The 22,674-nt window shown below is 36.4% G+C and overlaps 1 protein-coding gene across 3 annotated transcripts in view; it reads left to right on the top strand.

Annotated features, from left to right (window-relative positions):
• Positions 1 to 22,674, top strand: part of KNDC1 (kinase non-catalytic C-lobe domain containing 1) — a 58,055-nt gene that overhangs the window by 2,284 nt on the left and 33,097 nt on the right. For all 3 annotated transcript variants that reach the window (XR_004498105.1, XM_015633523.3, XM_033515622.1), the window contains exons 2-4: positions 2,584 to 2,782; positions 6,003 to 6,061; positions 21,070 to 21,216. Coding sequence is in view for 2 of the 3 variants with exons in the window: in XM_015633523.3 (XP_015489009.1) it covers positions 2,584 to 2,782; positions 6,003 to 6,061; positions 21,070 to 21,216 (405 nt within the window). In the remaining variant the exon portion in view is untranslated. The remainder of the gene's footprint in view (positions 1 to 2,583; positions 2,783 to 6,002; positions 6,062 to 21,069; positions 21,217 to 22,674) is intronic.

Genomic DNA, 22,674 nt, shown 5'->3' with positions numbered 1-22,674 from the left:
AAGGTCAAGGAAGTGTGATCATTTGGGAAATACGTGGTTTCTGTGAAGTAAGTTACTGACTGTAATTTAACTGGAGCACTGGAAATAGAAAGGCCTGCAACTTGGTGTTGGTATTTTGCTTTATCTTTTTTTAAGTTAGTTTTATCTTCACCTTGCCATCCACTTCTGATGGAAGCCATGGAACATTCATAGGACTTTCCTTTTTCCTTTTTTTTTTTTTTTTTTTTTTATGACATAACTTTCTCATCTCTGGGAAGGAAGATAAACTAAGCTTATCTGACATTAGATCACTGCCTTTTGTTTACTTCCCAAATAACCACAGGACAAAGATGTTTTGTAGGTTTGTGCTGTAGATATCATTGCTGATGATTATTATCTGCAGTGGAGTCAGCCTCAAAGCTTAACTCCAAAGTTCTCACAAGTCCTTATTGTGGCTGGCATGTGATATTGAGGCTGTCTTAAAGATTGCAGGTTTAATTTTTTCATGTACATTCTAAATTGAGCCTCTTTTGTCCATATACACAGGTGAAGCTCATCACTTTGCATCTTGATTAGCGAAGCATTCTTTTATTTCTCCGTTGTGGCAAATGCCATCATGTCCCCTAGCTGGAGGGTGCTAGGAGAGTTAATAATTACACATTCATTGTTTAGATCACGGAACTACTTTTTTTAACTGTTTTTGCTGGCCATAGAATAAGCAGTGAGTCTCTTCCTTCTAAGCCTATCCTCATTCCACCGCTCAATTTGGTCAGTTTTAAAGCCTGATGTTTGTAAGAGAGTTTCATGCCATGTGGTTTTGTTTGGAGATAGAGGAACCTCTGTGCTGCTCTTTATGCTTGGAACAGCTTCCCTATGGAGATGTGCAAAACCTCCACTGTCTTGGGGTAGCTGGAGTTCTGTTTTCTGGAGGGACCCCATTTGGAGGTTCTCTCCCAAATTGACCCTAAACCAGGACCTCAAACTCTTTTGGCAGCATTACACAATTGTACTGAGCATAGTACAGAGAAAACAAGATTTTGTGCAGAGATTTTTGCTGTTCATTATTATGTAAGACTGAATTTGATGAGACCAGGATCCATGATTAGTGCTAGAAGGCACTGTAGTAATTCTGCCATTAGTAAATCAATCCGTGACTATGAAAAATAAGACCATTGAAAAGAGAAGTTTGCCAAATACCAGTGAGTGTGCTTTATTTCCTATCTCATATTTATTTATTAAGCATTATACTTTAGACTAATAAGCACAATATACTTTTGGACTGAGGTTTGGTTCTTACTTGAAGGATATTATGAAAGCAATGCTTAATTCTCTGAAAGACATGTTAATAAACTGTTAACCCCTTCTGTGTATGGTAATCCAGATATTGTTGATGTTCTCCAGTGCTGGAGTAGGTAAAGAAATTTATAACTGTTCTCCAAGGGATTAAGAGTTTAAACCACAGCAGTTTTCTGAGGTGTAAGATATTTCACATCCTTTTTTGCTGATAATGACATACTTTATTTTTTCTCTATGCTAAGCAATGTGTACCTATATCTTCCATTCAGGTTATACTTATTATCACAGAGAAAAATAGTCTTTAGTCTTAACTACATATAAATAAGAAAATACTGTGTAATTATTAGTAATTATAGCTCTAATACAAAGTAACTTCTATAGGTACCTTCCATTTTTGTTACCTTAGTTTTCTTTATAGATCAAATTGATGTTTTGTTTGTTTCCCTCATTCCTTGAAGTTCGTGAAAATTTGACTTCTGTAGCTGTGGGTAATGTATTAGGGTTGTATTCCAAAAATATCCATAGACAGTCTGGTTGCTTTGAGTCAAGCAATGTTTCTGAACATCTTGACCAGGAAAGCCACATTAGAAACACATTTGTTTGGGGCTGGACTCATAGCCTTACTGTGATAGAGGGTCAGAGCAAGTTCACTACAGTTTAGGACAGCAACTTAGAAACTTAAGTCAGTGAGCTGTTTTGATCACTAAAGTCTCTGGATGTAATGGGGAGGCCTAGGATAACCAAAGGGTTTGGTTTTAAGCCCAAGTATTAAAACACTTTTCCTATGGGATGTTTGACTTTTCAATGTTTATTAAATGGTCTATACTACTAAACTTCACAATAGCATCATTCTTAAGACAGGCTAATCTAAAGGGCACTTTTTCCCAGATCATAAATGGTAGGGAGAAGTGCTGTGAAGAGAATTTTTAAGTAGTTTATATAAAGACACCTGGGAGAGCTTGAAAGGCATTGGTGAAACAAAATGTTTTCATTTAGTCTCTCTGCTTTTACCTCCAAGTGGTCTCTTTCCTTTGATGCGGTGTTTATGTAACTTACATATCCCCCATAGTATTTTTTTATGTTGGTATACTGTTATATCTTTGTTCAGGTTAACTGTGGTTCTTAAAACATCTCTGTGTTAAGAGCAAAGTCATGCACTTGGTGTTTCTTGGGGTGTTAATCAGTGTCCTAGAAAGTCTGAGAACTTGCTGGAAACATTACTTGTAGGCAATTGTGTCAAATGTAATCTATGATACAGAAAGTAGTGTCATGAAATCCAGGATAATTTATTAATTCCTATCTTGGCAGGAGAATGTGTCCCTTGCTGATATTTTGTCACTGCGGGATAGCTGTCTTACTGAGCAAGATATTTGGGCAATTTGCCTGGAGTGTTGCCATTCTTTGAAGAGCATTGCCCATTCTGCAATCTTCCAGACACTCTGCATCACTCCTGACACTTTGGCTTTTAACACCAATGGCAATGTATGCTTCATGGAACAGCTCAGTGGTGAGTATTTGTGTTTCCAGGCTGTTTGTTTTAGAACTGTGGAAACTCAGTGAGAAACTGCAGTAAAATATTACATTCTGTTTTTAAGACTTACAATTAAAATAAAGATAAAATAAAACTTATTTGGGAAGGATGTGTATCTGTACATGTGAAACTGTTCAGTTTTTACTTGATGAACAAAGGCTGTTTTGCTTAGAACATTCCTCCTAGTTATTTTAAGACTTATCCAGGTTGCTAAGTCTTTTTTATGTCCATTGGAAACACACAGATTGAGCACCTGTGTGCATGAGTCTCTCGCTTTGTACAGCATGTCCTTCACCTCTTACAGATCTTCTGATTTCATGGGTATGTTCTGTTTCTAGAGACGTCTGATATTCAAAGTGTCTTGGTGATTGTGGCCATAAAAATGGAGCAATTCTACTGCATATTTGCTATTAAAAAGGAAAGTTCTCTCAAATGAAGGCCTTGGGGTTTTTTTAGAGCTCTCTATTGAATAAAAAAGATTTTCAGACTTGCCATTTATTGGGACTGATTGAGAAATTAATTTAATATGTTAAAAAACAGTATGTAATAGCATGGAAGATGCTCAGGTTTCATAGCAGATGAACAGGGAGATGCTTGACTTTAAACAAGTAGTTTTTTTTAAGCTTAGACAAAAAACCATATTATGGTTGCTGTTCCTTTCTCATGTGATGCATCTCAAGATGATAAGTCTTAAGTCTCTTAATGATTTTACAGAGGAAGAATAAAGAAAACAAATCAGCTTCTACTACTCTATGGTACTTTTAAAGTTATCTTGGCTCAACTAGGAGAACCATTCTACTTTAGATAGACACTAGTCAAATTTTTGTTTTCTTTAACCTAATTTATTTTTAAATCTCTATCAGGATAAGTGTTTATTCTTTTTGGCAAAATCTAGACCATGGTATTTAGAAAAAATGCTAGAATAAAAATGAGAAGATAACATTGCAACAAATGAAGATTTGTTGCCTCTTTAGAATTAAAGATAGTTTTTCATATAAAAGGATCATAAAATATAATTAATAAAGATGGAACTAGGTCTTCATAATTGTTGTTAAATTTGTTTTTCATTAAATTCCTTAAATAGACACGAGACAACTTTTAGTTTAATTTTAATAGGGCAATGTGGAATAAATTTTCTTTATTTTAAGGAGCTTGTTATACCTTGAAATTAAAAAAAGAAAAAGAAGCTGGCTTTGTATAAGCCTAGGGTATATGAAAGACTTGTTGAAGAGCATAAGTCTAGTGGATGAAAAATGCCCCTCAGCTAAGATCTTTACTTTTAGCTGGGAAAGAGAAAAATCAATTTCTTCTTAAATGTTTTAGTTAATTGAATAGCTGGCAAACAATTGATCCAGGAATGCTGTATTCAAGTACTTAAAATGTGGGATAACAAATTCCTGTGCAGAGCAAATGTACCAAGATATTTAGTTCCCTGAAGTCATGTTAGTCTCTAAGGAAAAGATTTTGCATTTATGTTTTCCATAGGAATGCAAATAAGTTATGCCTATGTTGTATTTCTCTCACGCTCCACTGTCTTTGGCTCTTTCAGATTTTGTTACAGTTTGGTTAAAATACAGTTTGTTAGGTAGGCACTTGAGGAGGTTGTCCTTTTTGCTTCCCTGCAATTGTTGCCTATGGATTTATTCTTCCAGAAGAAAATTATAACCTCTGGATTTGCTTTCCAGTGAGAGCAAAGGAACAGCCTGTCATCTCTGCTTTAGCAGCAAGCTCTGCTTCTTGCAGGTTCTGTAGTGCTAAAGTGACAAACTTTCAATAGGATGTTCTGCCAAGCGGTCTGATACCTTCTTGTCTCTTCACACAAATTCCCATTGTAAACATTATTGTAAAAGAATACAGTGAGCTGTACCAGTGAAAGTTAAATACTTGTACAGCCTTTAAAGTGTTCTATGGGAAGAAAGGGGAAAGGTAGTGGGGAGATAAAAAGGAGTAGTAGTCTGCAGGTAGGGGAGAGAAGAGAACAAAACATCTGCCCATTATCTCCCTTCTGCCTCTTCTGCTCACCCCCAAAATCAGGAAAAAATGTGGTGGTGGGTAAGGAATGCAAAATTAGTTGCACAACCCTCTTTTTCAGTGGGAAAAGTACATTTGGGAATGTCCTAAGGAGCTGTAAATCACTTATTGGTGTCTGGTTATAGATAACCATGCCGCATAGCTGCAATATATGAATATGTGGAAAAAAGTCCTCTCTAGTAGTCTCTGCTATATAACTGGGTTTAATAAAAACTTTGCATTTACTTCTAGAGTACAGGCACAAAAGTTCTATTAAAGCTAAAGTTATGATGATTATGCTGTGCCTCTGAACATACTATTTTTTTCTTCTTGTTGAGAAGGGAAACACACTTTTTGCGTGTAAATCATCTCAGTCATCCTGACTTCCCAGAAGAATAGATTAGGTGAGTTGGATATGTATGTGGAGAGTAGGTTTTTTAGTTGTGCTCTTGTTTAATTCCTTGATGTTCTTTACTGGGTTCATGTGATGTAAGTGCAGTGTGATACTGTGTACCTGCTTGGATACAGAAACAGCATTGGTCTCTCTTAAGATGTTCTTTTCTTCTTTCCACCTCCTCGCTCAGAATTGGCTGCTGCAGTAGCTCAGTGCTCTGCTCAGCAGAACATGTGGGGAATTTACTTCCTCTACTCTTTTATCAGAAGTAAAACAAACTAAGCAGAAAGGTCAGAGTTTTAAGCTGGCCTGTAGATGAAGAAGCATTAGCTGTTCACACTGGCTTTGCTTCTTGAGCCCTTATCACCCAGGTCTGTAGTGGAAAGCAGTGAATGGAAGTGTCCAATTAATCAAATCAAACCTCTTAAGCCACAGCCGAGCCACACCAGCTTAGGTGATAACTGGGTCTAAACATAAATGTCTGAAGGCAAGAAGTGGTTAGACATGTTAAATGTATTTCTTTGTGGGTGTTTAATCTGTTTTGTTTCTTAGTGGGAAGTTATGATAATTTCTTGGAGAAAGTTTGAAAATAGCACTTTATTTTACTTCCAGCACTAGAAACATGGATAACAAGTTCTTTGTACAGCGGACTGAAGGAAAATACTGTTATACAAAGTTTCTTTTGTATCAGATAGGAGTGTATCATTAAATTTGATTCATCAAGTTGGTTTGTGGTTTTTTAAAACAAGACTACTAATTTCTAAACTGGCATGTTTCCTTTTGTTTTCAAAGATGATCCAGAAGGTGCCTTTGTTCCACCAGAATTTGATATCACCGGTAACACTTTTGAGGCAAGTATATAAATTTATCTGTTAAACAGAGGGGAAGGTTAATAGTTTTAGTACCTCTGGCAATACCAAATGCTCAGCATTCTCAGTATATAATTTTAGAACTTCTGAAGATTGTGAGTAGTAAATGGTACTGTTTAGATATGTTTTGTGAAAATGAAAAGTAAACTTAAAATGCCATATTAATTTTCAGCATAAACATTTGTTCACCAACTAAAATGTTAAAATGTGAGAATCTGTTTTGGCTGAATAATGTGTTGTGCTAAACCACAGCTGGCCTGTATTCTGTTCACTGGTACCCTTCACTGGTTACATTGGCTTGTTTGGGGAATAGCTGTGAACTTTTATGACTAAATATAAAATTTGTTTGCTATCCTCTTCAATAAAATAATTCAGGAAAGGATAATCAGCAATTTTATCTTTGATTTAATGAAGAAACAGATTACTGTCTGTTGCTTTGCAATGCACAAATGCTCTACATTGTTAAATTAAATTAGATTTAAATTGTTTGTACTAATTCATTAGCCTCCCAAGCCAACCATCTCATTGCATGCTACAGGAGCACTTGCTTGCATAATATCCTTTTTCTTAATACACTACTTTTTCTGGCATGTGTTCTTAGATAATTCAAATGCTTTAATTAGCGACACATCTAATTCAAGGTATATTAAAAAAATCTGGTTCTTTATAGTTCAATACAAGGATCATTTGCTTTTCTTAGTTATAGCATTCATAGTCATGTTTAGGTTCTCTGTGTTTCTTGATAGGGGGAGGTGGGAAGGAGGAGATGTGAACCTTGGAAGTGTGAAGTACCACATGTTAAATGAGAATAAGGCAGGAAGCGTGGTAGAATAGAATATGACATAGTGCAGTCTTTGAAGGTTAAAGAGGCAAAATTTAAGTTGTTGCTATGCTTTATTAAGCAGAGAGCTCTAGTGATTTTGTGCTCGCTGTCCTCCTCATCTCCATGATGGTTTGTGGGAAGCCTTTCTTTATTGACAAGGATTGTTAGGAGGTGGCCTGCATTGCCTGTAAACTTGGCAACTGTAGAAGCCTTTATATTCAGATGTGGTTGAGGAAAATGAGACCCAAAGGTGACTGGTTTTTGTTTCTTTCTTTTTGCTGTGCTTCTGAAGCTGGACTTCAGATTTTGCATAAATATGTTCTTCGTCCCTGAACAAGTTTCCAAGACGTGACACAGAAATGCTTACAAGATTTGTGGAATTATTTTCTCCTTTGGCCAACTGATTTCCCCCAACCCTTTTTCCTTGTCTAGAAGTTGCTAAATGTGTCTGCATAAAGTAAATAGATGCACTGAAAGAGGTTCAAAGACCAAGGAGATGGAACAAGGTGAAATAGTATTACCACAGTCTTCCCAAATTCCTAAGTGATCTGAAATTTTGGTTCCATCTGATAGACAAAGCCGTTGTATTACTTTGGATAAAACACATCTGTGTACAGATTTGTTGTTTAACTCTTCTCTTTCAGCAGCATGTACAAGCCTATTAAGCCCCAATGAATCCCAAGCACAGCACAGTGAAAACAGTCAAACAGTCAGTGAAAGCTGTTTGAGTCAGGAGTGGCTCTGAACATTGACCTTTTTACTCCTTTGGCAAAGGTCAGTGAAGATACATGAAGATACACATTTGTGTGGAAGGAAGTAGACATGCTCTGCCTTGTGTCTTGTGAAGTGGGATAAGTGCTGAGTGCACTGATTTCTGTACATTGCTGCTCTTTCTTCATCTGGCAAGTTGGGAAGCCTTCCAAAGCAAGGAGAGCAGTGCTATGACAGTGTCCTGTTGCCTCAGCTGCTTTTCACCAACCACCTTAGAGCAATACACAAGACTGAAAAGCAAGGGCTTTCCCCTTCATTACAACAGAAATTGTTTGGTTCTGAGATTTGTGTACATTTGGTCAGACATCTGTCAAAGCTTTACCTATTACCGTGTGTAGAGTTTGGTTGAATTTTTAAGTGCTTTAGTACCAGACCAACTTCTGCCAAGCATTCCATGCTGATCTCTGCTTGTTTTTCCTTTTGCAGTTTCCGAGACCTGGAGTGGGTTAATGCTTATGTACTTGTTTCAAGGGTTTTATAATATTGTAATCTTTTCAAGTTAGCCATTTCCTTTGTGGTGTTAATATTTTAAGTTCTTTTCTTTTCCAAAAGTATTGAGACTTCTGTCTATCCCCTCACCCCTATTGTAACCTTTTACTATTGCAATAGCAGGATAGTAGTGCTTTATATACATCTCCTGGCTCGTTGTGCTTTCTCAGTATTATGAAGTTTTTTGATAACAATAAGCTGCCCTTTTTACAGGTGTCAAGTCTCTTGTAATATTGCTTGCTTCTTCCTTGGTGATGACCTGACTTGGTTTTTCCTTGTTGGAGTGTTTTTGTAGCTGCTTGGTCTGCTTTGTTTAGAACAATGGCTAGTAATGTTTGTATTGAAACTGTCCAATTTCAATATAAAGAGAAAAAATTCATTTTGTAACTACTAGTTATGATCAGGATGACCTCTGATAGCTGTTACTCCAGTGTCAAAGCTCAGCTGATTTAAAATAGTTATGTCAGCCAGAGGTTTTGGTTGATTTGAGTGCAACCTATTTTGTGGCTTCTAAAATGGATGGCACACAATGAGGTTGGATGGCTACTGAATGACTTCTTCCTTTTTAAACTGTTCTTAAAAAAATTCTTCAATTATAGCTGCAGTTATTTCAACAAGAGATGTTTTGTTTCCTGCTTGGTGAATTACTGATCCAGACCTCTAATGGTATTGTGACTCCAGCCTAATAAGTTGCTAAACTTAGCTGGTGCTCACAAGCACAGGAGGGTAATAGACACAGGAAGCAGATTGAAATGCATTACTGTCCTGGTGTCTGTAACAACACTATTAAACATGTCTGTTTCTAGTTGGAATTTCAAATAGCAAGAGATCTAAAGCTTTGTCCAAAAGACAATGCACAAGACTGAAAAGTAATTGATTTAAGACTTGTTTTAGGCTTGTGCCTTCTTTCTTGACCTGCTCTCCATTTGTTAAGTAGGATTAATAGCACCAGCTTCAGTTACTGTTGAGAGTTGGAAGGAATTAGCTAGGAAAACTAGCCCTTCAGTTTCAGTATGAGGTGTAAAATAGACTTTTTAGAGACAAACACGATTAAGAAGGAATTAGGTTTGAAACAGGCTTGTGGTACTGACAGTGAAGTGCAGCTGAACTTTCCATGGTGACTGTGCTGCCACAGTTGCATCCTGTGGGCTTGGAGGAAGGATTGTAGTTTCTGAGTGTCTGAAGAGACCTTGAAGTTAACTCTGTTGCTAAGTGGTTGGAGTGGCAGTGAATAGGCCAGTGCCCCTGTTCTCTCCTGTCCTCTTCCAGGTGTTTGCATGGTTGCAGTACAAGGGCAGAAAGGCAGCCGAGCAGGTACTGCTGGGCTCCAGGACAGCACTGAACTAAAATAGAGAATTTCCTGCCTATCTGTTCATGTTCATTTTTTGCCTCTGTGCTATCTCCTTACAGACTTTCATTACCATGGTGCTCTAGGTAAATGTACTGCTAAGAATTTGAGAGGAGAGAGAGGAGTTTCACTTTAGAGTTATGATCCATACTGTAACTGCCAAGAAAAGGTGAATTTCTGTACAGTACACTTATTATCATTTGCACTTCTTTTCTTAATGCAGATGCAGACATGTGATGTAACTGTGCTCAGTAAGTTTTCAGATGACTGAAGGTGTCACTTGCCTGCATTGATTGAAAGATCTCTCAGTTTCTGCTTTTCCTCTAAGATGGAAGTGTGCCTGAATTTGCTACTGCAAGCATTGGCCACATCTTTGTTCTTGCTGAATCTTGAGCTAGAACTCAGTTAGAGACATCTGGACTATAAAGACTAGAAAAATTTTGTAATTTTCTACTCATCATACTGTAGAAAACAGCAAAGAATGTGAATTTTTCTGTTCTTGAAAGACAGGAAGAGACTGAGATGCAAAAATATGCATTTGAGGCTGCTTTTAAAATTTGCCCTGATTTTGCCTTCTAAATAGGAAGAACTTTAGCCTTTTTCCTGATGAAAATAGTTCCTATTTCATTTTCTTGCCCTGAGCAGTACAGTGTTAGACTTCTGAAGTTTGACCAGTGGGAGGCTCAACACGAATAGTTAAATACTGTTGAGTTCATTAATAGCCTTACTTCTATCACTACAATACAAGATTGCCTCAGGTTAAAAACATTGGCTGTCTCAAACCAGTTTCAAATAGCTATTTGTCTGCATCACAAAACTGCCATTGAGTCTCACACAGAGGTTCATTGACGTGGAACACCACATTTCTAAGATATGAGCTTTCAGTGAGATGAAGGACCGATGTCCACCATGTGTGAGCTTGCATTTATAATCTTTTAATAATGTGGCTATTCAGTTTTGCTTGTTCTAGTGAACCTTTGTAATAGAAATCAGTGAATTTTCACTCTTGTCTTTTTTTTTTTAATCTAAAGGAGATTGGATAATACTTCTGTTAATGACCTTCTTCATTATTTAGAGGTGATAAGATGCAGTAGCTCAGAAGCCTCTGTGCAGCAGGATTAAAACCTTCAGAAATTAAAAGAACTGAAAAAGCGATACAGAGTTAAATACTACCTTGAAGAGAAGGAGGAAATATGGGTTACTGCCTCTTTGTCTCATTTAGAGCTTGTTTTATCTTTCAGGACAGGATTGGGGTGTGCTGATCTCTCACCTGTGAGAGAATCACAACTGGAAAAGGCGGAATGCTGTCACTGTCTTTGTTAGAATGTCATGACTGTCAACTTGCAGTTCTCAGTGGGCTGTAGTTGATTTATATTACATAAAATAAGTCCAAGTGTTTCAGCAGCCTTAAACAAATGTACATGAAGTGATAGAACTGCTGCAAATAGAAAAGATACAAAGTAAAATGTTATTACATAGTTTTTGAATACTAAATTATTAAGATTCATATAGCTTATTCCTGTGAAATGTGACAAGGCAGTTGGAGTGATAAATGCAGTATACTTACAAATACTTTATGTACATGTAAATGCATGGGTTGAAGTGTCAAATGAAAGTGTTCTGCAGAATAGATAAAGAAAGGTTCGGGGGTGTGTGTGTATATATATATGTATATATATCTATGTATATATCTATGTCAGGCCTGCTGAAGAAAACTGAGCAGTTTCATGCTTCAGTATTTCTCAGTAGCTGATCATTACTGATGTAGTGCTCATGTCTCAGCTGTTGGTCCTTCTCTAAATGTGAAAGCCTTCATCTTTCTCCCAAATCCAAACAGCAGACAGTATAAAGAAAGTCTTGTCTTTGTGACTTTGCTAGTCTTTTAAAGCAGTAGCTTTGAATACTGTGAGATGATCTCTATTGTTCTATTCTTTCTTTAGCTCTCAGTGCAGGATGAAAAAGAAAATTTTTATATGTTCTCTGAGAGGGGTTTTTGGTTTTGTGTTTATCTGACGGGGGAAGCAAGTCTTTTGAAACACCTAGTGCCTTTTTTGTTCAGTTCTGTTTCCCTTAGTTTCATGTAGCCTCCCCTTGAGACTAATTCTATCTAACAGCAGCAAGGCTTGTCATCAGCAAGTGGTAACTTATCTCCTCCTGTAGTCTAAACCATTCGATCTTCTGAGTGTTATTTAAAGCTGTCTGTTCCTTCAGTGACAAAAATAAATTACTTTCATTTGGTTACCTGTGCCTCTGCTGTGCTATAGAAGAGAAAATGGAATCTTCCTATTCTTGCTTTTACATCACCCTCCCAGCTGAGGTTCCTTTCAGAAACTTAGGGCTGAGCAAACACCCTTTAGTTGCTTTACAGGAAGTTAACAAAAGGAGGAATGAGGCCAATGTGAGGGTTTTTTTTTACATCAGTCTTTCATTGTTGTTGTTGCTTTGATGGTTTGTTTTGGGTTGTTTTTTGTTTTTTGCTTTTAATGTCTATGCTATCTTAAAGTTTATAATTTGTACCTCAAAAACCTACAGCTTGTTGCTTGGTCCTGAAGCTGGGGTTGCAAAGTTGTCATATTGGTCTTTGCTAGCAAACATTTTGAGCATATTGCCAGTATTTCTACAGTTTTGCCTCTAAATTTGAAACAATTTATTGTTTATTTTTATTGGAAACAGTTTGTCATCTAGGCAGAAAAATGTCTTTAGAAGAAAAATGACTGTACAGGTAACCTGGTCAATGAAAACTTAGAGTTTTAGATTTCTTGCTTACTCAGCTACAAGATTCCTATAGGAAAGCATTATTAAAGTTAAGACATATTTTTTTCCCATAAGATTTCTGATTATACCCTGATGTACAAAAGAATTTTTAAGTTATCTTATTTAAGAACTTTTGGTTTGTGAGGAAAAGATTGGGAGTGATGAGAGGACTTTGTGTTCTGTCTTAAAACAGGTGGTTCTTTTAGGTGAAACTTAATTTTTTTGAAGCCTGAAGGGCTGTGTTGGATAAATTTATTGATAGTCTCTGTCATGGGCAAAAAAACATGGAAAAGTGAAGAGATTGTGTTCTCTTGTTACACATGCACAGTGTCATAAATCTCTGGGCTTCTTAATGTTTTGGATCAGTTGTTTGTCTCCAGCCTCTTCCTTGTAAATTCTTCTCATTAGTACTGATAACATCATCCATAGCTGAGAAAGCATCTTCTTTAGTCATTGTATCATTATCTGTCAGTTTCTGGTACTGCCCATTCAAACTCATTTCTTTGATGGATCCATCATCATACTGCTCTTACTTGCAGAACTTAATTTTCTCTGGTACTTTCCACTTATTTTCATACAGGAGGAGTAAATACTCCTTAGAATGGTTAACAGTGCTGTTGAAATGTAAGCCTGAACCCTTAAAAGCAACATGGAATTATTCCTTATCATTGCTTTTTATAAAAAGTTTCCTCTATCATTAATTTTGTCTGTTTTACGTGGATATTCAGGTCACTAAAAGATCATTGCTCCTCTGCATCTGGATAATTCATACTCTTTGAAACAATAGCAATTAGTTTTTACCATTTGCATGAACTGAGAATAGAGCCACTTCACCAGTGTATGAGAACATTCATAAATACCACTATGAAAGGTTCAGGAAATGATGGACTTAGAAGTAGATGGTAAATGCCTTCCTAATCTCCAGATAAAATTTCAAGACTAGTTCAGTTTCCACCGTGAATTAGATGGTTGTAGAGGATTAGGTTGTTGAGATTTTGTCAACAGAGCCTTCAGGATTGTGACAATATGGTTGTCATTTACAGGTCAGTGTCCTTAGTTACAGCATTTCAGGAGACCTTGGAAGAATAACTGCAAATATGCTTTTGAAGCAGAGGACAGAGGGAAATGTATGGAGTACGACTTAAGTTTTCTTAGATAAGCTTGAATTAATCTCTTTGTAGATTATACATACATATACCTGTAGTATATACATACACCAGGGTCCTTGAACTTTTCAGCTCTTTCACCAAGTTTAAAAATGAAACAAACAAACCCAAGGAAATAAAAACCAAACAAAATTCTCTCAAAACCACAAGCCAACAAAGAGCCAAAAACACCCAAACAAAAAAACAAAACAAAAAAAAATCCCTACAAAACAACCAAAAATCCCAAGCAAACTTCTTTCTCTCAACTGTAATACTGCTTCTGTGCTTGAGTAGAGAAGGAGCAAGGTTTAATTCTGCAGAAAACGTTCCCATGTGAAACAATCCAACTAAAAACATAAGCAGTCCGAAATCAGCCCCAACCCTCCCCTGCCAAATGTTAACATTCCTGTACTATACAATGAGAGCTACCTGTTCCTTGGGTGCTTCTCCAGCTGTTCTGTGAAAATTGGTGTTTTAAATGTTGTCACAACAAGATATTATGCAGAGGGGTAAATACAGAAGTGTCTGACCAGCTTTTTACATTTTGCTGTTCATCTTATATGTGATCCTGATAGGAAAAAAAAATAGAAACCTACAAAGATTATTTTGTTGAGGAAGAGTTAACTGGTTATTGTATGGTAATGAATATTTAATGTTTCAGTCTGGATGTCATTGATTCATGTCATGGTAAAAGAACTGGGATGCTATTCTAGTGTATTGGCCCATAGTGTTCTTAATTGGAAGTGTTACAATTTAGGTTTTTTTACCTCCTAAATGTGTAATAAGTGTCCCTCAATACAGAATATGAAAGCATTACTCAGAGTGACAGACTTTACCAGTAGGCACCGTATCTTAGGTTTAAGATTAAAAGAATGTAGTTTTTTTTAAATAATGAACTTCAGTACTATGAATAACATCGTATTTGCTATAAAATGAAAAAAAAAGGCCTCCACAGTTGTGAGAAGACAGAGCCAGTCTTCTCAGCATGCATATAACTGTTTCTCAGGCTTGCTTGTTTCTATGCCTACAGGGAATAAGTTGTGTTAACTTAATTAAGTGATAAATGAATTACCTATGGCAAGTAACTTAAAAGTAAGGAGGTTAATGGCTGATAAATCATAAGGAGAGCTGTGACACATAAAACTATGTTTCAAAGGGAGTTTTTAAAAAATACCATTGTTCAAGAAGCTTTAGAGAAATATGAGTAACTTTTGCTATCTAAACCTCTCAGGTTTTCAGCAGGGTTTTTTTGGCAGTATTCTTCCTTACCTGTCATAATTATACTTATTGAGTTGTGCAGGAGAGGAGTCAATTGGTGTGCTACTCATCCATGTTGGGGAGCCTGATCTTCGTGATTAAGGGAGCTGAAAAGTGGGATGGAAGTGTAAGAAACCTGTTCTTAATTTGTGTCTTCACTCTGCAAGTACATGAGTAATTTCCTTCAAATAGCATGGTTTAAATTTGCTCAAGATTCTGTTTATGTTCATTTTCACGTGACTTCCAAGAGGGAAATTAATCTTCACCAGGCTAACAGTCAGTGGCTTAAGATACGTCTGTCTTTAGTACAGTAGTTAAGGTAGCAACAGCTTTTTGAAACGGTATTGAGGTCCATTTGAAAAATTTAAATTTTTTTTTTCTTCATTTCTGGATGTAGCTATGAATTGACAGTATTTCTTTTCAGAGTGATTACAAATTACTTTTTGGACAACAATCAACAGAGTCATATGGAAAGCCAAAATCTATTGCTGTTGAAATAATGTTTGCAGGTAGCACAGAGACGGTTGTAAATGTATCTTATGATTTATATTTTAAAAAATATGTATCTCCTGTTAGAGAATACCTGAAAAGAAACCCCCTGAGGTTAGTCTAAAAGTCTGAAAAAACCGTACAAAAGAATGAAAACCTGTCATTTTTCAAATCTCTCAAAACACAGAAATGCTACCTAAAGTTTGCAATGTTTGCAAATGAATAAGATACAAAAGAGTTTTTCAAAGAAAACTGCAGCCAAAAAGTTATGTATTTTTTTAACATATTTTAATCTTGTAGGCCCTCCAGTAGTTTCATACATTGCAACTCTTCTTTATGGAGAATTATCAAAAATTATCAATTAAGAGTATCAGAATAGACTAGTGACCAACCTGACAAAATTACCAGTAACATTAATTTTCAGGACCAGGTGGTGAAACAGCATTCTTGAAAGAAACAATTACTTCAAGCAATACTCTTTAGCCTGGAAGACAATGCCCTGAGGGAGAAGCTCTGCTAGAAATCTGTGAGGTGTGCTATGGCAGGAGCCATGGAATGAGTGTCAGCTCTCAGAAATTAAGAAGTGGGTGGCAACCATGAGATCTACATGGGTGGATTCAAGCAAAATACTGCCTTTTTATCATGTAAAATGTGGAAATTCTTGCTGCAAAACATAGATGCAAAAAGGTTGCACGTGGTTGACACTTGGACAAATTCATGGAAATAAAACAGTTGGCATGAACTGTTACAGGAGCCTGCAGCTATGGGACTAAGATTAGGTTGAAGCCTAGGTAGTGTTTCTCAGTTCAAACTGGATGATGCAAATAGAGGTCACCAGAAACCAGAAGCAGTAAAATGCAGGGACTAGGTAACAAAGCCTTGCTTGTGTCTTGATGACCTGATGTTTGCCTAACAACATAAACAAACTCAAAAGCTTTCACTTAGTTTTGATAGGTTAGTTAAAAGACAGTTTGAGAGTTAAAACACCTGCCAACTTTGGCTGTGAGAAAATCTGACCTGTAGATGCATTTTGGGCCTAATTTTTTTTAGAAGTCTTTTGGGGAGCAAGTTTTTTCAGGTGAAGTTAACTGTAGTTAGAAGGGGCAAACTGCACATTCCAGCATTTGTTAACCACTTCAAGCTAGACTCTATGTTTTGTGAATAGTCTACAGTGGCTGAGCACTTCTAGCACACTCTGCATACTAATTATCAAAGCATCCTGAGTGCCAAATGAACATAAAGCTAATATTTAATACAGCACCTTCCAGTAATTACAATTATGCAGGAAGGCATGTAGTCCATTTGTAATGAAGGAAGGTATTGAAAATAATAGGCCTATTTCCCTTTTGTTTTCTCTCTGAGGATTATTACTGACCTTCTTTTGCATAGAAATAGTTCACTTTAGTGTGTCTGCATAGAAAAACTACATAGCTAAATATTAAATGTTTTCTCCCAGTAGTAATTTTCTCAAGCATTATCTTGAATTTCTTCATAAAACTTTGAGATTTAAAATTATACTGAAGCTTTCATTTATGGAACCCTTAAATGCTTTGAATTATGGAAAGGGTGGAAGGATCTATATCTGTGCAATCTCCATTTAAAAATAAAGAAAAATGCACAAAGTAAAATAAGGATCAGATAAGAATGTCAAAACCAAGAATTGTTACACAATTTATGTAACTTGTCACTTAGTCAGAAATATTTTTCAGGAAGTATTAGTTATATTATGGGTTGTCTTTTTCTGTTCTTTGAAAGACCTACAATTCTGAACTCAGTGAAATCTCAATACAAAATATAAATGGCTATTATTCGTAATTGCTACATGCTTGTGCAGTCACTATTCAAAAGCTCTTTTGTCAGCTTTTTCCTGTAGTGTTTGTCTGCAAATGTGAGTTCCTGAGAAGTTCAGTTCTTTAGCCCTGTGAAACAGTAATACAACAACGCCTCTGTCACTCTCTCTGTGTAGACTTGGAGCTTTTACTTTCTCTCCCGATCTTTTGATTGGCAGATTTTAAAACTAGAGCAGATCATTACTGTTCTCTGATTTCACTTCCTCTGGTGTTAAATAGTTCTAAAATGGCATGTAGCAAGGCAAGTAACTTTTGATTAGAACTTGCAGAAGTCTTTTGGAATGTATTTCAATCATGGTATGAAATTATAACATGATGGCAGAAGCTTTCCTTGCCCTTGGTAAGTGCTTCCAGTGCCAATACTCATCATTTGAAAAAAATGTAGTGTCTTCACCTTTTGAATTACCTTTTTGGGATTTTCTGTTTTCGTATGTCTTTGTGTCTTAGATACCACTCTAGTATTAGAAGTTACTTTGATTTGAAGCTACTTCTATGATTATGACCTTCAAATCTTTTTTGTGAAATATGAGTTCCCTTGTTTCAGCATGTTGCTGAAGGAAGGACTTTTATTAGAAGGACTTCAAACATCTTTCTTTTTTTTGTTGTTTTGCCATTGGGATTCTTAAAGGGCACATTATTTCCATGATGGCCTTCCCAGTAATGCATACTATAATGGTTTACCTACAGTTCTTGTTATGTTTGCTGGCTTTGGGCTAAGAGGATATGTATTCTCTAGGAACAAATCTGGAGAGCTGCTTTCTGATGTGACTTCCTCCCTTTCCTCCCATCCTTTTTGAAGGTGCATCCTTACTGTGGTGCAGTCTTGTTGGCATGATCTTTATATTTTTGTAACAAGTGACATTTTTTTCTTTAACTCCTGAGCTTCCTTAGGAATTTTGAAGATATTGCTTTGGGTTTGTTTGGTTTTTCTTTTGGATCTCTCTGGAAATGCGTGGTATTTGTCAGCTATTAAATTATTACTATGTAATGCAAAATGCTTATCGTTCAAAAAGCTTTTCTCCTTATCTGCGTTTAAAACACATGGGTGCAAGGGGGTTTATTGTGAAGAGTGTTTTGTTGGGTTTTTGGTTTTGGTTTTTTTTGTGGTAGTGGTTTTGTTTGGGTTTTTTTCAGAAATTAAGGAAAAAAGCCCTCAATTATTTAATAAAATTCCTAACAGCCAATTCAGTCCCAATTCTGGCTGGCCTGAGGAAAAGTTGTTTCCCGTCCTTTCCTATTTGTTACTCTCCATAGGGCAGTCTGAAAAGTCTTGCTTGTGAGATTGCTTTCATTGAGAGCAGTCACTTCTAGAAAGAATTAGGTATTTTATGCTTAAGAATTTGCATTATTTATTGGATATACCCATCTTGCTCTTCTTTCCCAGAAAGTTCAATTTTCTTCCTAAGCCCAGCTGTGCAGTTCAGTAAAAGCATTTTGATGCATTAACTTGGGGAACGCCCCACCTAGTGGATAATCACAAACCCATTTTCTCATTGCTCCAGTTTGAACAGACTTAATGTTATGGTGGATTAACTTAAATATTACCCATGTTCACTGCCAGCTCAGGAAATTGGTTAAATAGCTGGGTTTTCTTTCCCCTTTGTCTTGTGGGGTGAGGGTGGTGGTGTTCAGGGAACTGGGAAAGGTAAAAAGGGGATTTACATGAAAGTAAGTCTCAACTTGAGAAAGGTGTCCAATTACCTATAAATGTTGTAACACATAAATTAGTTACAAGGTATGGTGCTTAAAATGGCTATCTAAAAAACTAGTTTTCCTGCATGTCAGGAAATTCTTTCCTTTTTTTTTTTTTACTTCATGTTCAGTTTTCTTTTATATTGTCCACTGAGAAATGGAAAATGACATCGCTTACTGAAAAAGGTGTTTAATATGAAAATTAAGGAATAAGTTCTATACTGTACACTTCTTCACTGTTCAGAAGTTTATGAAACAGTCTACAGAAAAAAACCTTAAAAACATAAGTTCCTATTCTGGAAGGAATTTTGGTTAAATTAAATTCTGGTTAAATATCTTCCACCAAGTGAAATATACTAAAGTTTATGAATCTAGATTTATTTTTTTTAATCATTTTTTTGTCAGTTACAGTTACCTTTTCAGGCCTTCAGTCTTGGGCAGGCTTAGAGTAATGCTAGTTTTACCTAGTTAATTTTGTATTAAGTTAACTTATATGTACTGTAAACCATCAAGCTTTAAGCATTTACTTAGAGGAATTGTACTTTCTTTGTGAATAGTTCTTAGTCTAGGTGGGGTGCAGTTTCTGCAGATGAAATAAGTATGAGTCAAGGTAGTGGTGTGTATGAAGGAAATCTTTTTTCCATCACCTTTTTTCCATATTTGCTCGGGCTTCATAGTTTTGCATCGTTTAGCCAACATGGTCTGTTTCATCTTTCTAAAAAAACCCCAAAAGCATTCTGATCCATCAAGGGTGTGTGGTTCAATAGGGCTGCTGCCACTGGGTGGGTTAGGGTAGTTTATGTGGCACAAGGAGAAGGGGCCAGGGGAAAAGTAACCCTTAGTTTTGGAATAAATGAATGGCCTTCATTCTTCTGCTAAATGAAAATAAAAATCATAACAGTTCCTGTCTTACTTCCTCTGAGATTCTCAAAACTCTTCCGTTTCCTCTTCTGCTTAATGATGAAGTTGTGTAACAGTGAAGAACTTGAGACTGAAATTACTGCTTTGGAAAAATATTTTTCTATCTAAATCAGATGGCATATAGTCTGCTTTTCTGATGCTTGTCCAAATCTTGATGTGTCCCAAAAATAAATCAAGGCTTCAGAACCAGCAGTCAGCAGTGGTTTATGTGTTCTTGGTTTGGGGATGGCATGGAGGGGAGAGGGGAAGAGAGGAATTGTCCAATCTCACCTCACACACACAGCTCTTCCTGGTAGGTGGTGTTACACTGCCCTTCATGGCAGTGTCCTGCTTCACTGGAAAGTAAATCTAAAAGCATACCTGTGGAAGAAGTACAATTCATACAATTTAGAGACAAAAACACACCCTAATGAGAAAGTTTGGGGTGAGCAAAGGAAATTACTTTTGCCCTTTGAGTCAGTCTCCTTTCTAAGATAAGAGGTGATAAAGTGTATTGCAAATGCATTAAAACCAATTTAATGTTCAGGTGCAGTAATTATTTTATTTATGTATGTATCTGTAAACTTCAGAGGGCAGTGTGTTCAGTACAATTGAATTCCTGGCTATGCTGAAGTGTTTATTCAAACTTGCATTTATATTTGCTTATGAATTTTACTGAAATATGTTGTATGAATGGAATATAAAATCCAGACCATCGTGGATAAAATACCATTACTTAAGCAGATCTGAAAAGGTATCTTTTAATTTTTTAATTTTTTTTTTTTTTTTTGGTTTTTTTCCCCAAGAAGCAAGATATTTCTAAAATTTAGAGGTTGCTGTGTTGTGTGGGAAATCTACTGGATTAGCACTGGATTTTAAAAAGTTGCTGGTTCACCTAACTTTAACCCACCACGAGGTTGTGGGCTTTAAGAGAAGCAGAGGTGGAAAACATGGAGTACTTTTAAAAATGCTTTCATAAGTCTCTTCAATGACAAGTGGTATTATGCTATATTTTTTCTGCTCCTTTTCTTTGTGCTTGATAGCACTCATAAATATTGCTATATATAAAAGGGATTTTTTCAAATTAATATTTCGTTTCCTTGCTTAGACAAATGTCAGTCCTTCAGCCTCCCAGCATGCTTCTAACTTAAACAATCCTTACACAAATACAGAGTTCTCAATTTTGTTTAATTGTAGCCTGGTTGTAATACTTGTAGTAGTGATTATTGACAAGGGAATAAAAGAGTTCAAGTTGGACCCCACAAGATTTCTTTTGGTTTGCAACAAGTGTATTCTGCCAAAGCAGGTCTGAAGCCGGTTTTGTTCATCATGTTTAAATTAAACCGCCTTTCCAATAAACCATTACCTTGAAATTGAAAATGGTGTAAGCTTGTGTGTGGTTTTAAAATACTGGTGGCAGAAGGGATAGAATTTGTAAGATTTTTAATGTATATTTTTTAATCTTCATGCAGGCACACATCTATTCTTTGGGTGCAACACTGAAAGCAGCAATAGAATATATTGTAGAACCTGAGACAGAATCAGAATTTGGACAAGATCTGCACACTCTGCTGGAACAAATGCAAGAAGAGAATCCTGAAAATAGGCCTGATATTGAGGTAAAACTGCCCTACATAGGTTTTTGTTCTTAAAGAAATGATACTAATATTTCTATATGTGTGCTAGAATAAAATTTCTATTCATCTCATTAGTCTCTGTAATTCTCAAGATGGTCTTGATAAGCAGTATACTCAGGTTTTGCAAAAAAGCTGAGGTCTTCTCTGATTCTGCAGAAATTCATCCTTTTTCCCACTCTAATGGATATACCTCCTAAAAAGTAGATGTAGATGTTAGTGCTTGGATTTTTAAGAAGGTTGGGTGAATACATTGATGGATCTAAATTTTCTCATTAACTGTTTTCTTCCCATTTAATGTTTGGTTTACAGAGAGACAGAGTGTCATTAGAAATAAAAGCACAGGTATTATGCTGTGAAATTTGTGTGAGAATTGGATTGCATTTAAGGAGGGGATGTTTGGACCCTGCCCCAGGAAACCTCTGTTCCTTGGCATGTTCAAAGCATTACTGCTAACTAGGTTTTCTGTAAATACATAAAGGCTTAGATAGCTTTATTGGATTTTGTATTTTATTCCATTTAGCCTCTTATTTTACCTTTAGCTGTTAGAAAGAATTTGAAACTATATAGGATTTTTCAAGCTGATGTTTTAAAACAATTTACATTCTAAATGTTGGTTACCTGATAGTTAGTTATTTGATATTAATGTGCCAAAGTTTAACTTCAATGTTTTTGCAGAGTGTGAGAACATAACCAGAGAATAACAGTTGTGCAATGTGATTTTTCTTGGCTTCAGTTCTTCTACTTCAGAATAGTGCTATATACTTATTTTTATTTTTTATTTTTTTTGGGGGGGGAGTGGGGGGTGGGTAGGGCACAGGTGTTTCATTTTCCTGAGCTGATAGTGTATATCCTAAATGGTATAGCACCTATGATCAGTACTTAGCAGAAAGACTGCTGCAACAGAAGAATTAACAGCTTCATTTTTATAAAGTAAAAAATACTGGCTCCCTGACTGAGGACTGCCCAAGCAGGAGACTGTACCTATTACAGAGCCATCTTGGTCAGCTGCTCTATTTCTGTTCATTTACTGTTGTCAGAGGAGGGAGTGTATAGCACTCTGTCATCTCCAGGTGGTCTGTAGACCCTGAAAGCTGTTGCCAACTGTTTAATTCATCCCAAAAAATAATAGGTTTTGGGTAATATGTAAGGGTCACTCTGTGTTTTTTTCCTGTTCCTTTTCCACTGGACACTTTCTTGGGTGAACAGTTGTGGGAGCTATTTGGAGGGAAAACCCCTAGACTTCTCTAGGCATTTTTTGAGACTTCAGCACGGCTGAATACCTGTCTCCCTTTTTCCTCTCCTTCCTCAATCCCATAAATGAACCAACAGGGCCAATTCCTTCCTTCAATGCACAACAGCAGAGGAGTAGTTGAGTGGGTTAATGGGGAAGTGAGAGCATCTCCTAAGAGCTGTATGAGGTCTCATCAGTGTTTATCTAGG

This window comes from Parus major, chromosome 6 (assembly GCF_001522545.3).
Source record: "Parus major isolate Abel chromosome 6, Parus_major1.1, whole genome shotgun sequence".
In the NCBI taxonomy this organism is placed as follows: domain Eukaryota; kingdom Metazoa; phylum Chordata; class Aves; order Passeriformes; family Paridae; genus Parus; species Parus major.
Note: the sequence above shows the minus strand (reverse complement) of the source record. Positions and strands in the feature narration are given on the sequence as shown.